The 12,852-nt window shown below is 45.4% G+C and overlaps 1 protein-coding gene across 1 annotated transcript; it reads left to right on the plus strand.

The window, feature by feature from the left end:
* The first annotated feature begins 5,834 nt into the window (after positions 1 to 5,834).
* On the plus strand, positions 5,835 to 12,422 carry LOC113990702 (regucalcin-like). Its single transcript, XM_027726365.2, has 6 exons — positions 5,835 to 6,301; positions 6,777 to 6,959; positions 8,621 to 8,836; positions 10,313 to 10,444; positions 11,106 to 11,260; positions 11,973 to 12,422. The coding sequence occupies exons 1-6, from the start codon at positions 6,136 to 6,138 to the stop codon at positions 12,021 to 12,023; spliced, it is 903 nt and encodes a 300-aa protein (XP_027582166.1). The 5' UTR covers positions 5,835 to 6,135; the 3' UTR covers positions 12,024 to 12,422.
* Positions 12,423 to 12,852: the final 430 nt, after the last annotated feature.

Genomic DNA, 12,852 nt, shown 5'->3' on the forward strand with positions numbered 1-12,852 from the left:
GTGACTCAACTGCCTGGCCCCTGGGTCACACTGAGGCCTTGGTGTTCAAAGGTGACTTTGTGCACGTCACTGTTTCCCATCTTGAAACACTGCAGGGGAATGTCTCAGCAGCTGGGAAAAAAAGAGATTTAAGCAGCCCCACTTCAGGGTAGATGAGTGTGAGACAGTGCAGGAAGCAGGGGCTTGTTCTTTGGAGTGTCCACCATCCTTCATTTACTTTGCACTACAAGGCAATCTCAAAGCACGTTATTGAGAAAGTTTGAGTTGAGGATGATTATGAATGTGGCAATTTTAGGACTCTGATCTCACTGAAGTGATGAACCCTGAGATAACTGCAGCTCAGGAACCGTGCTGAAGGGCTGCTGTGGTTGATGGCTAATGGAGATCTGGAAATGCAGCAGAAAATAAGTGGGCATAAACACAGATAAGCTCCCTCTGCTGTCACTATTGAAGTTTTGTACCTGTGCTCACCATCACACCATCGCAGTGGCAGTAGGGTGATTGCCAGCACAACACAAAAAAAAATGCCGATTTTTTTTTTTCTGTTGCTGTTGCTACACTAGAAAAGTAAGAGCAATAGCTTGTACAGGCATGAAAGATTTGGTCAAAGATTAGTTTATCACAGCTGGTCAAGAGGCACCCATGAAACACAGGGAGGATATGGCTGCTGGAATCCCTCATCCATGCCATCTGTGAGTGGGTGGCACTGGGCAAACATCTGAATAACACGTCTCTGTGCATGGGAGCAGAGGCAGGTAAAATAAGCTGCTGCAGACACTTTACAAATGAATGCCACCTCCCCCTTCTGCAAAATCACCTGCTTCGCTTTGCTATGCTGGTTTCCTATGCTTCACATGGGCAGGAAGAGCCAACTCTGCCAGGAGAGTTGTATTTTTAATGTTGCCGAAATGCCCTGGGAGCGCGTCTCAACGCAGCCTCCAGTGCAGAGGCTGTAGCTGCTTTCCACGCCCCAGCCCCAAGGAGCCCAAACTGGTGCTGCTGGCATATTTTGAGTCCCATGACAGAGCACTGGATCTGGCAAACTGAGCGGTTGCTGGTTCCCTCAATTAGGAAGGCTTCCTCACTTTTGTTTAATCCCTTGCTTATTAATGGCGCTCACCTCTTTGATCAAAGACCAGCACTGATTTCAATTAGGGTTGAGCAAGAACCCAGTGACAGGAAAGGCTGTATCAGGAGGAGCAGCTGCTGTGCCCTGAAGGATTTTTTCACCCTCATGACCAAAATCTATAGTCATAGGTGAAACGTAGTTATTCCCAACCAAGGTGGAGAAAGCTCATGTAATCCTTTGCTGGCAAAATAGCTCTGCTGAAATAAAAGCAGGCGGCACTGACTGCCTGGGGAGCTCCAGTTCTTCCCATCTTGAGCACAGGGGAGGGACCAGACCCTTCCTACAAAAGGGTGAAGCCAGGAAGAGATAAGCCTTGGCTTCACTTTTGAACAACACTGTTGAGTGGGGTATCGCTGGGGTGAGTAGCTATACCTGTATCTGCCTGGGGTTTTTAATAGCTGTGTCTTCATTAACTCTAACCATGTCTGTTGTCATCTCCAAGAGGGAGGATGACTGTCTAGGTACATAAAAACTGTAAGAGATCGGGACAATTGAATAACAAACAAAGTCAAGTTTCTAGACTACTGAAAGATGGGATGGACCCTCAAGGGGAATAAGCAGCACAAGTATATTTTGGGGAGCTGTGGGGGAAAAAGGGGGAGCAATGGATTTACTAGATATTTGCAAAGCCACGGGAACAAATTCTGAGCTATTATCTGAGCACATGCCTGTGGGTAACAAGACAAATACAGTTACTTAAATACCACATTATGTGTTGTGCTAATATCCTGATGTGCTCTCCCAACTACTCTATGTTGATAAAAACTAGGGACTATAAAAAGAAGCCATAAGAGTTGCATCAGAGGAGATCAGAGCAGTGGGAGAGAGGAAGCTACCCCAGAAGGAGACAATGCAGGGGGGTGTCAGCCAGTGGTACAGGGATGCTCGGCTGCCTTTGGCCAACTTCACTAGAAACTTCTGCTTTGTAAACCAGCAACGCTAGAAACAAACAAAGTGCATGGCAGGACCAGGCTCTTTATGTTGTGGAAACAATTAATAGAATAGCTGGCTGCCTAGCAAATATATGCATCTGCTACTGCAGAGTTGCACCACTCATCAACAACATCCACAAAGTCTTTGAGATGTGTCTCCTCCTAAAGTGACCAACTTCTGGAAAGGCAAACAAGACATTGCCATTCTGCAGCATCCATGGCATTTGCCATGGATGGTAAAAGTCCTTCTGCATGTGTGCTACAGGCAGCAGTTTGGAGCTCTTTGATGCTGTGGGATCAGCCTTTGCACGTTCAAGGTGAGGAGCTCTGCAAGGAGAGCAGGTGACTTCACGCACAAGAAGGTTGTGGCATAGATGGGAGTAGGAGCCAAGTCTTAATGATGCTAATAAGCCCTAATCACAAGAATATTTTTTTTTTTATCACTCAGAGTACTACAAAACCCTCCCCTGCATCTTTTGTTAACCTTCCCTTTTATCACCCTAAATTTGGGAAGACTGGGCTAGCCCTTGGGGCAACTGAATGGTGCAATGCCTCAGTTTTCCTCTCTTACTCTCCTGACATGAGAAAAATACTGAGCAAGGATTTTTTCCTATCACATGTCCTGCTGCTGGCACTGCAAACCAGACCATTCAGAAGGGCTTTGGTCCCTGCCTCATCATTCATGTGACTGCTGACTGAATACAAAATGTAAAAGGTTACCTGCTCCATGCAGATAACATCAACTGTTGCACATTTTTAACCGTCGCTGAAAACAGCAGCCAGTTTCATTGGACCAGTGCTGGAAAAGAGTCACCAACTCAGGTCTTGCAATATTGTCCTCAGCAGGTGCGTTGATGTGATGAACTGCAGTTTCGCATAGGTGTCCTCCAGCTTGGTAAAAATATTCATCTGCTTGACTGAGGGGAAAAGGGTTCTTAAAATTCTTTGGTTTATGCAGATAATTGTTTGTATATTAAAAGTTTTAGCTGTCTGCCTGCTTATTCAAACTTCTGCTTGTCATGAAAAATGAAATGTGTGTTTGCACGGGGGGAGAGCGGGAGGGAAACAGCAAAGAAATGTTTTAAGGCCAGTCATTAATTTGTACTTTACCTATGTCTTTTTGGGGATACTGAAATGACCAATTTTTGTCCAGATCATTTGGAAAGAGATGTGGACTGAGGTTAGAAAGGCTATTTTCTAATAGCTACCAGAGAGAGGATTTAGTTTGTAGAGCAGACAGGATGTTTTTACATTAGTTTTTCATTTCTAACAGGAAATTTTTCTTGTGGTCTCCAAATTCTGGTAACTTTAAACAGTTTAACTTGGAAAATGTTTCAGTGACACCCGTCAGCCCCTTAGTCTCCATAAGGGGTTTAGGCATGAGTCCAGGAGGCTGTAAAGCCAACAAAATATTGGAGAGAGGATATAGGCAGGGTGAATGTGACATGCTTTTCTGCAGGGATTTTGTTTCTGGAGAATATGGTGGGATTTGATCCTTTTTGATTGGAATTTCTCTTGTCTTTCCTTGCATGCTCATCTCTGATGGGTTAATGTTGTGCCAAGCAGGGTGTGAGGTGCCACAGAAAAAGGTGCCAGGTGGCAGGATGCCTGGGGAGCGATTACACTGGGATGTTTTGAACCAGGGTTTTTGGGGTCATTACCTCATTTTTCCCTCTGAGATGATGTATTTGGTGAAATGCTGCTGCTTCTGCTGCGAAGTTCCATAGGGTGCTGACAGAGAGGGTTCGACAGGAGGTGTACCACTGGGTGGAAGGGGGACACAGGTAGGATGAGACCAGGGCTGCCAGTTTGTGGGGACTCTTCTGGAGGGCAGTGCTGCCTTTTACGGTATGACGACCCTTCCTGTTAAAAACCTCCATTTTCATCTGCTTGTAAAAACTAGTGAAGCCTCAGCCAGCAAAGCACAAGTCTTCCCTTCCAATTGCCCTCTTCTTAAAAAAGGGGAGGGCTGATGATTATTTGAACCAAAATATTCATCAGTGTGAAAAACTCCACAGCTGGAGTAACACACAGGAGCTATTTCTTCGGTGAAGGGGATAGATGCTGAAGCTGAATGTGCAGACGGGGAAGGAGGACACACACTGAGGCTCTGTGGGACAGGGCAGGTCTCCACAGCATTACTGGGGGGACATGAGAGGGGTGAGCAGACAGCTGGTGCAGGTAGATTGGTTTCTCCCCTGACTGTGCCTTGTGAAACAGTTGACAATAGTGTGATTGTGTACTCCTCATGTGGCATGTGGGATGGGCTGTGAATCAGTATTTCACCACAGCTTATCTGCCAGGCCCCTATTTTGGTGTTACGGAAGTTGGAGAAGGAGGATGTAAATGAAACAGGAGCTGGTGAGAAAAGAAAGCTTTAATAAGGCTTGGTTGGGTCAATGAAACAATGGCCAAGACAAATACACACTGGCTGCTGCAGATCTGGAGGCTTTCTGCCTCTGCAGGAACTGCACTGCTGCCGGGCTGCTGCTGAATGCCATTTTCCCACAGGGGTGGGAGCAACTCCGTGTTTTCCAAGTCATGATATAATAAAGTCAGCATTGTGTCTCCAAGCCTCGGGTCCCACATATGGCAGCCACATGACACAAAGCTTTAACCGAAGAGAAACTCACTCCGCCAGCTTGAGCATGGTTTAACAGGTTTAAGGAGGTTAAAACCTGGCATCTTATTATATATCCTCATCTATACTTTAGACTGATGCTGTTTGCCTGTGTGGAGTAGCTTGCTGCCCGGACTCTTGTGGCCAGGTTTTTTGGAAGGGAGTGGGATATAGTTGATAGATGGGTCGATTGAACCTTACCTTGGTGGTGTGACTCATTTCAGGAAAGATCCTGTGCCCCAGCCCTGGCATTTCCACTCACAGTGATTGACTGGCTCTTCCTACATATTTTGAAGTGCATTAGTGCTAATTAATTATCTGTAAACCTTATCACCAGCTCACCTACTAGGAAACAATGCCTGCTTGAATACAGTAATCCCTAGGACTAATGTTATGTCAGGGATTGGCTGCCTCCCAAGAAATATCTCCCCAGTCTGTGGAAAAAATGTGCTGAGGCTGGTGGGTGCTGGTGGGGTGCGGCTCCATTAGCTTTAGCGGTGACTGAGGCAGCGAGTGGGCCTCTTTCTTTTGTAAGAGCTGAATGGTGGAGGATATTGCTCACATCCCACTCCACAGCAAGGGCAGGGCAAGCCCAGGATCCCTATTTTGGAGGGCATCAGTGGGCTCTGGACACAAACCTGATGGATTGTGCACCCCATGCCAGGGCTATGGCTGTGTCCCTGTGGGCACCCTGCTGCAATGGGGACAGGGGGATGGGGTAGTTAGGGCATGAACAACTCCTGGCAGAAGCAGATGCATGGAATGAGAGGTTCACTGGCGTCTTTGCCCCCAGAGCAGCAACTGGGGTAATTACACCCCGCAGCCTGGCATGGGGCGAAATTCAGATTCTGTGGCAGGGGTTGGAGATGAAGCGGGGGTGGTGAGGGGGCTGATGAAGATGAAATGCTTAGAGAGAAAGCAAAACAGTAGGATTTCAAAGGCAGGAGATTTCCTCAGTGTTTGCATATTCACACTGACTTGGTGTGGGAAGAGGCACCTGGTCTGGCCCTCGTGGCAGACAGCAGTCGGTATTACGGGTACATATATGTCTTCCTGTGGAGAAAGCCAGTGCATCTGCATTGGTAAGGCAGAGCCTTGTTTTCTCACAAAAAGACTTCTGACTCGTTTGTGCTGCTCCCTGTGGTCTGGGGGACCCTTGGGACCACTGATCCCCAGACAACAGCTGGGTGCCAGCTCAGGGCCATGGCCCAGCACTCCCTTGCCTGGAGGCAGGTGCTTCATCAGCAGCTGTGGTTTAGGAAAGTTTTGCTAAGGAGAAGCTTTGGTGTCTTGAGCTCATTTCTAGCCATGAGGCCATGGAAATGCCATAGGAACCTCCTAAATTACTCTGTCATGTGGGATTTGGAGTGCTTTGCCATTTACAAACTCTGCTTTTAAGCATAAACATGACAGCTTTTCATTAAATCCATTATTAACTCTCTTCCCCTCAGACCATGTCCTCCTCCATCAAAATCGAATCTGTCGTGAAGGAGAAGAACCGGATGGGAGAGTGCCCGGTCTGGGAAGAAAGGGAGAACGCACTTGTCTATGTAGACATTAACTCACAGAAAGTTTGCCGCTGGAGCCCAATCACCAATGAGGTGCAGAGCGTGTCTGTGGGTAAGAGTCTGTACTCACTTCATTCTGGGAGTCACTCTGCCCCATCCATCCCTCCTGGTAGGAGTCCTGCAGCATAGTGGTGTCCCTTACTTTCCATGGGGCCACATGCCCTGTCCTCCCACAGCGTGTTGCTGAGCACGGTGTGGCCCAAGCCAGCTGAGCAGAGGGGAGTGTGCTCAGGTGTGGAGGACCATGTGCGTGTTGCCCTTGATAAGCCTAAATGGGAATGCATGTCTCATTTGGGACCTGCAGAGCCAGACATACAGTCCTAATGACTGTGTCTGCCCAGAAAGTGGGAAAATCTTTGGAACACAGAGCTAGTGAGATGTGCTAATGATCTCAGGGGAGAAGGATCTTAGCATCAACTCAGCCTTTCCCAGGTCAGGGATGTCCCAGTGAAGCCCAGATACCCTCGGTGAGTGCTGACCGATGGCCTCAGAGCTACCTGTCATCTTCTGCTCCCTCTCACCCACAGATGCCCGTGTTGGCTCGGTGGCACTGCGGCAGTGTGGGGGCTACGTTATTGCCCTGGGAACCAGGTTTGCCTTTCTGGACTGGGACACCCAGGCAGTCACCACCATCCTTGAGCTCGAGCAGGATAAACCCAACAACAGGTTCAATGATGGGAAAGTGGATCCAAAGGGGAGGTTTTTTGCTGGTAAGTTCCTGGCAGAAATTTCCCCCAGAGCAAAGGGAAACTTATTACAGTGTATTTTATATAATGTATTTTATTCTTTGTTATTGATTCCTCAGTTGAGTTCCCTACAAAACCCACTGTCACAAGCATGAGCCATTTTGTGAACGCTCTGCTCAGTTACTGCCTGATGAAGGAGGACAAGGGACCCAGCATTCTCTGACCTAAAGGAGGAGAGAGGCTGTTGGCAAGAGCCATCCAACAGGAAGGCTCTGCTACTTGGTGGATGATGTTTGTCAGACACCTACCTCTGTAGAAGGTGAAAAGCCAGTGAAAGGCTCATGTAGGTGGGAAGTTTTCTGGTGGTATAGAGAGGGATGCAGCTTCAGCCTGGAGAAGAGGAGACTGAGGGGAGACCTCACCGCAGTCTACAACTTCCTTGTGAGAGGAAGAGGAGGGGCAGGCACTGATCTCTTTTCTGCAGTGACCAGTGACAGAACACAAGGGAATGGCCTGAACTTGTGTCAGAGGAGGTTTAGGTTGGATATTAGAAAAGGGTTCTTCACCCAGAGGATGGTTGGGCATTGGAACAGGTTCCCCAGGGAAGTGGTCACAGCACCAAGCCTGACAGAGTTCAAGAAGCATTTGAATGATACTCTCAGGCACATGGTGTGATTCTTGAGGATGGTCCTGTGCAGGACCAGGAGTTGGACTCGATGATCCTTGTGGGTCCCTTCCAACTCAGCATATTCTGTGATTCTAGAACAGAACATGAGCTGCAGCTTGCATCCTTCACATGCAGCCTCTCCCAGTTAGCCTGTGGGAAACAGGGATGTGGGGAGAGATCCTCAGCCTCCTGAAGGGTTGGGTATTACAAAAAGCATCTTTAACCCAGAGGATGGTCAAGCACTGGAACAGGCTCCCCACTGGTCATGGTCCCAAGCCTGCCAGAGTTCAAGGAGTGCTTGGACATCGCTTTCGGGCACATGGTGTACACCTGTATTTTATGATCATAGACCATTTAAATGATGAAAGTGGCTTACAAAGAGCAACAGCAAAAAAGAGCACATGATGCTTGCCTGCATCTTAGCTTGTACTGTGAGCAGAACCTGAACCCCTGGTGTGTCATGGTGCTCCTTTGGGTCTTTGGTGTCTGTGACTTAAACCTCATGGCAGTGCAGAAACTCATCCTTTCACTGGCCAGGATCAGCTCTGTGGGAGGCATCTGCTTCTGATGTGTTCCTTTTCCTCCTTCTCATCAACCTCTCAGGGCCTGATTAGACCCTTCATCATAGAACTGTAAAATTGTAGAATCTTGTAATGGTTTGGGTTAAACAGGATCTTAAAGACCATTTAGTTCCATAAAGACCACCTAGTTCCAACCTCCCTGCCATGGGCAGGGACACCTTCTACTAGACCAGGCTGCTCAAAGCCCAGTCTAACTTGACCTTGAACGCTGCCAGGCATGGGGAATCCACACCTTCTCTGGTCAACCTCTTCCAGTGTCTCACCACCCTCACAGCAAAGAATTTCTTCCTAAAAATATTTTCTTTTTAGGAAGAATAAAAAAATCACAATGCTGTGATTCTCCCTAGGACCTCTTGGTAACAGTCAGAGGAGTGTTTTGATTAAACACGATGAACAAGCTTCTGCTTTCTTCTAACTGTGCTCCATTTCCATTTCAGGTACGATGGCTGAAGAGACAGCACCAGGCGTCCGAGCGAGGCGGCAGGGGGCTCTCTATACCCTTTTCCCTGACCATTCCGTAATAAAACAGTTAGACCAGCTGGACATCTCCAATGGTCTGGATTGGTCCCTGGACCACAGGACCTTCTTTCACATTGACAGCCTGACATACGCTGTCCATGCCTTCAGCTATGATGTGCACACTGGAAAGATTGGTACACGTGCTTTTTAAATTTGGTGACAAGTAGCTCTATTGCTCTTTCTGCAGCAAGACCTGGGCCTGTGAGGTGTGGTTATTTATTTGACAGATCTCATATCTTCTGCTTACAACTTGTCAGTAGGCTGACTGTGGTATCTCTCAAATTTAGCTACTTATCAGGTGTATTTGGTTAACAAACTTTTACCAGTCCTTCAGCTTACTTTCATCTGGAGAGATGGCTCATATTTAGACCCATTCAAGGAGTTCTAGGGAACAAGTCATTTATACTCCGGAATGAGAGGGTTTGCAGGATGCTATTTACTCTTGAGTGCCATCTACTGGAACACTTTGGTTGTACTAGCTCCATAAATATAGATGGAGAATGTGCATGCATATATATCACAGAAAGGTATTTGGAGGATCAAGTTATCATTGTGACTGAGGTTTCCCAATTCTGAAATTAAAATTGCCTTCAGATGTTGGCAAATTTCACTTAAATTCACTTTCTGGGTAAACATTTTTTATTATATCCGCAAAAAGGAAAATTTAGGTGCAAGAATAATGGATATAACTTCATTTCAAAACTCTGTGAAATACTTCTGTGCAGTATCAGCCTGATATACTCCATGCGAATTTAAAAGGCTGAACTACCTTTGTACTCTAATGAGTGTAGACTTTGTGTAATCACGGCTGAAAATTACACAAAATAACTACATTCACTCAGATTTCACTTTGCTGAGAACATCTGTTCCTACAGATTTTTAAGATATAACATTTCTAAAGAAGATTTTATGCAACTTTCCCTGCTGAAAATACAAAAATGTAATGTGTTTGAGCTTCCTAGCCTTAGCTAGGCTTGTGACTGTCTCTTTTTGGGTGGTGATAGCCAGAAGGTGCTGGGTCAGTGCAGGTGGTCCACTGCCCACGGGCCCTGCTCCATGGACCATGCGCGTGCCCTCCAATCCATCTGCACTGCATCCTAGGCCACTAGCAGCTGGCATCCAGTCTTAATCAAAACTGGTTGCTTGGTTGGCCATTAAAAAGTGAAGTTCTTGATCTTTAGCTGGGACCAATGGCTTATCACCAATGTTTAAACCCATGTCATTATTTATGTGACATATCCAGGCTACCATGACCAATGAAAGTCCAGGAAAAATTATCGCACTGGCAGCACTCATGTTGTGGCAGATAGCAAGTGGGTTCACAAGGGAGATGGGGGCATTTTGTTCTTCTCTTGGTAAAATAATAGGAGCCCTAATTCAGTACAATCCCAAACTGCAATGGCTTTGCTGGGGGCTTGTTTCTGCCTAAGAAAGGCTAAGTCTGGCTCCTAACAGTCTGCAAAATGCATATGTGATGTACATTTTGCAGAATGTCTTTCTCACGGAAAATGAATTTAGCTGTTTGCAAGAGCATGGAAGATGTTAGACTGGAATCTGATACAGAATCAGTAGCAGCCCACATAACACCAGCTTTGTATCTCTTCCCACAGCCTGCCCCAAACTTTTGTACCATCTGGAAAAGGAGGAGCAAATGCCTGATGGGATGTGCATAGATGCAGAAGGGAAGCTCTGGGTGGCCTGTATTGATGGCGGCAGAGTCATTCGTATAGACCCAGAGACCGGTAAGACTTCCACCAGCATGTGCATATGAACATGAGAGGAATGGCAGCCAGGAAGAATGGTTTGGAGGCGAGATAAGAAGGTGTAATTTATTGCCCATTTCTGCCCCATGGGTTGCCAAGAACATTCCTGGTTCAGTCCCCGATCATGTAAAGACTGCAGCTCCCTGTGCTGCCTCCCAGTGCCAGGTACCCTTGCTCCCATGGTTTGCTGATGTGCAGCACGCACTGTTCTTAATAATATAGCTAAATAAAAAGTGTACTGCATATCTACTGCAATTAAAAAAAAATCTTAGTGTTGTTTAACTGAATGTTTAACTAGGAAATGCTGTTAAGGAATGAATGATGGCCATCCTAGATCATGTGTTCCTGCCCTTCCTGGCCTCACATACTGTATTGCTGCATTTTGAGAAATGGAAGTGAAGCCCCACAGCTCCACAGGGGGAGAGCCTGAAATTTAGTTAGAGATGAGGCAGATGAATGAATTTGATATCCCCACAAACTATCCTTTAGAATATGGTTTCTGTCTGAAGGGGAGATGCCTTCTGGGTAAGTCCCACATCTGTGCCATGCACAGTACATTCATAATTACGTTCATAGTACATTCGTAATTACATGCTTCCTAGAAAATGGACATTAGAAAACAATTGTATGTTTTTCCCAGGAAAAAGAATTCAAACTGTGAGGCTGCCTACTCCAAGGATCACCTCTTGCTGCTTTGGTGGAAAAGACTACTCAGAAATGTACGTGACTTCTGCATACGATGGACTGGACGAGGCCACCTTAGCTAAGGAACCTCATGCAGGAGAGATTTTCAAGGTGAGCAGATTTTATTTCTTTCTTTCTATACATCGGACCTGCCAAACCTCATATTCTGAGAGTGTGTTGGTGTTCACCAAGCTCACATTTGTCTTGAATGGGCAAAGCATATTAAAAATTACTATGACTTGTTTTAGGAAAAAAGGACCACATATAAGGGCCACAGATAACATTTAAATTAGCAAAATTATTGAGTGGTGCTTGATAATCTTAGTGATCTTAACCTTAAGGAGTTTGAAAAAAACTCCATGCAATTACTCTTTTTGGGCTCCTCTTGAAGCAGGGGACCCTAGACATAGGAGTTGGTTGCTGTAATATTTGCTGTAATATTTGTTCTACAACATTTAAATGTTTTCATTATACTCAGTTGGAGATTTATCTGTTTCCTTCCTTTCTGTCTTTTTTCTTTCTTTCTCTTTCTTTCTCTTTCTTTCTTTTTCCTTCTTTCTTTCTTTCTTTCTTTCTTTCTTTCTTTCCTCCTTTCTTCCTTTCTTCCTTTCTTTCTTTCTTCCTTTCTTTCTTCTTCTTTCTCTTTCTTTCTCTTTCTTTCTTTTTCCTTCTTTCTTTCTTTCTTTCTTTCTTTCTTTCTTTCCTCCTTTCTTCCTTTCTTCCTTTCTTTCTTTCTTCCTTTCTTTCTTCCTTTCTTCCTTTCTTTCTTTCTTCCTTTCTTTCCTTTCTTTCTTTTTCTTATCTATTTATTTTTTTTTAACAGATAACAGGCCTGGGTGTGAAAGGGATCCCACAGAATTTCTATGCTGCTTGACCACCGACACTAAATAGCAAAGACGAAATGCTTGCATCTTATAGTAACTCTGACCAGGAGAAGTCAAATGAACTACAGAATTTATCTGTGTGAGGATTTGTAAGCCCACATTTGGGAGTGTGCTTGTTTGGAATTGAAGATATTTCTTCTTCTGTGGGCCCATGGCTTGATGCAATAGGTTAGAGAGGTAAAGTTAATCTGTGTTACAGCTTGATAGCTTTTGTGACTTACCATAAACCTCTTAATGCAGAAGCGCAGTTTTGTTGAACTTTCTGACGACTAGCTCTGGATTTTCAAGTCTATGCAGTTCCGAAGCGGAATCTGACTCCTCATTTTACAGTGATGTACCAGCAATGATATGGCAGATTTTAATAAACATTTTAAGAGTGGTGACTTGAACTGGACTGTTCTTTTGCTGTGGGACTTCCCCTGAGGTGTTTTTTTTTTTTTGATGATCAGACCTATCTGTCGTATCCAGGTTCTATTTTTAGATCCTTGTTAGCCTTTTTCCAGGCTGTCCTCTAAGACACAATTTAAGCTGCTGAAAATCAACTATGCAAATATATTTAAAAGAATGCTTACAGATGTTTTTTCTCTGCATTCAGATATTACCATACACAGTCAGTGCACAAACAGGCTGTGAGCTACCAGGATACAAAAAAGGATGCTCAGTAGAGTCGCCCTGTCAGGGGTCATATTTACACCCATACACATGGACTTCCCTTTGCTTTACATGTCAATCTCTTTATCTTGTGCATCTCCAATAGGGGCTTTAGCTTCTTCCTGTATCCCTTTCCTGTTCCCCTTTCTTCTGGTGCTATTCCTCTCC

This window comes from Pipra filicauda, unplaced genomic scaffold (assembly GCF_003945595.2).
Source record: "Pipra filicauda isolate LSUMZ 115617 unplaced genomic scaffold, ASM394559v2 scaffold68_size4259465_pilon, whole genome shotgun sequence".
NCBI classification, from domain to species: domain Eukaryota; kingdom Metazoa; phylum Chordata; class Aves; order Passeriformes; family Pipridae; genus Pipra; species Pipra filicauda.

Bases quoted from the DNA above. Each gene is read 5' to 3' on its own strand.
- LOC113990702 (XM_027726365.2), top strand. From the start codon at position 6,136: ATGTCCTCCTCCATCAAAATCGAATCTGTCGTGAAGGAGAAGAACCGG. The intron at 6,960-8,620 runs GTAAGTTCCTGG...TTTCCATTTCAG, and splicing joins AAAGGGGAGGTTTTTTGCTG to GTACGATGGCTGAAGAGACA. The intron at 10,445-11,105 runs GTAAGACTTCCA...TGTTTTTCCCAG, and splicing joins TCGTATAGACCCAGAGACCG to GAAAAAGAATTCAAACTGTG.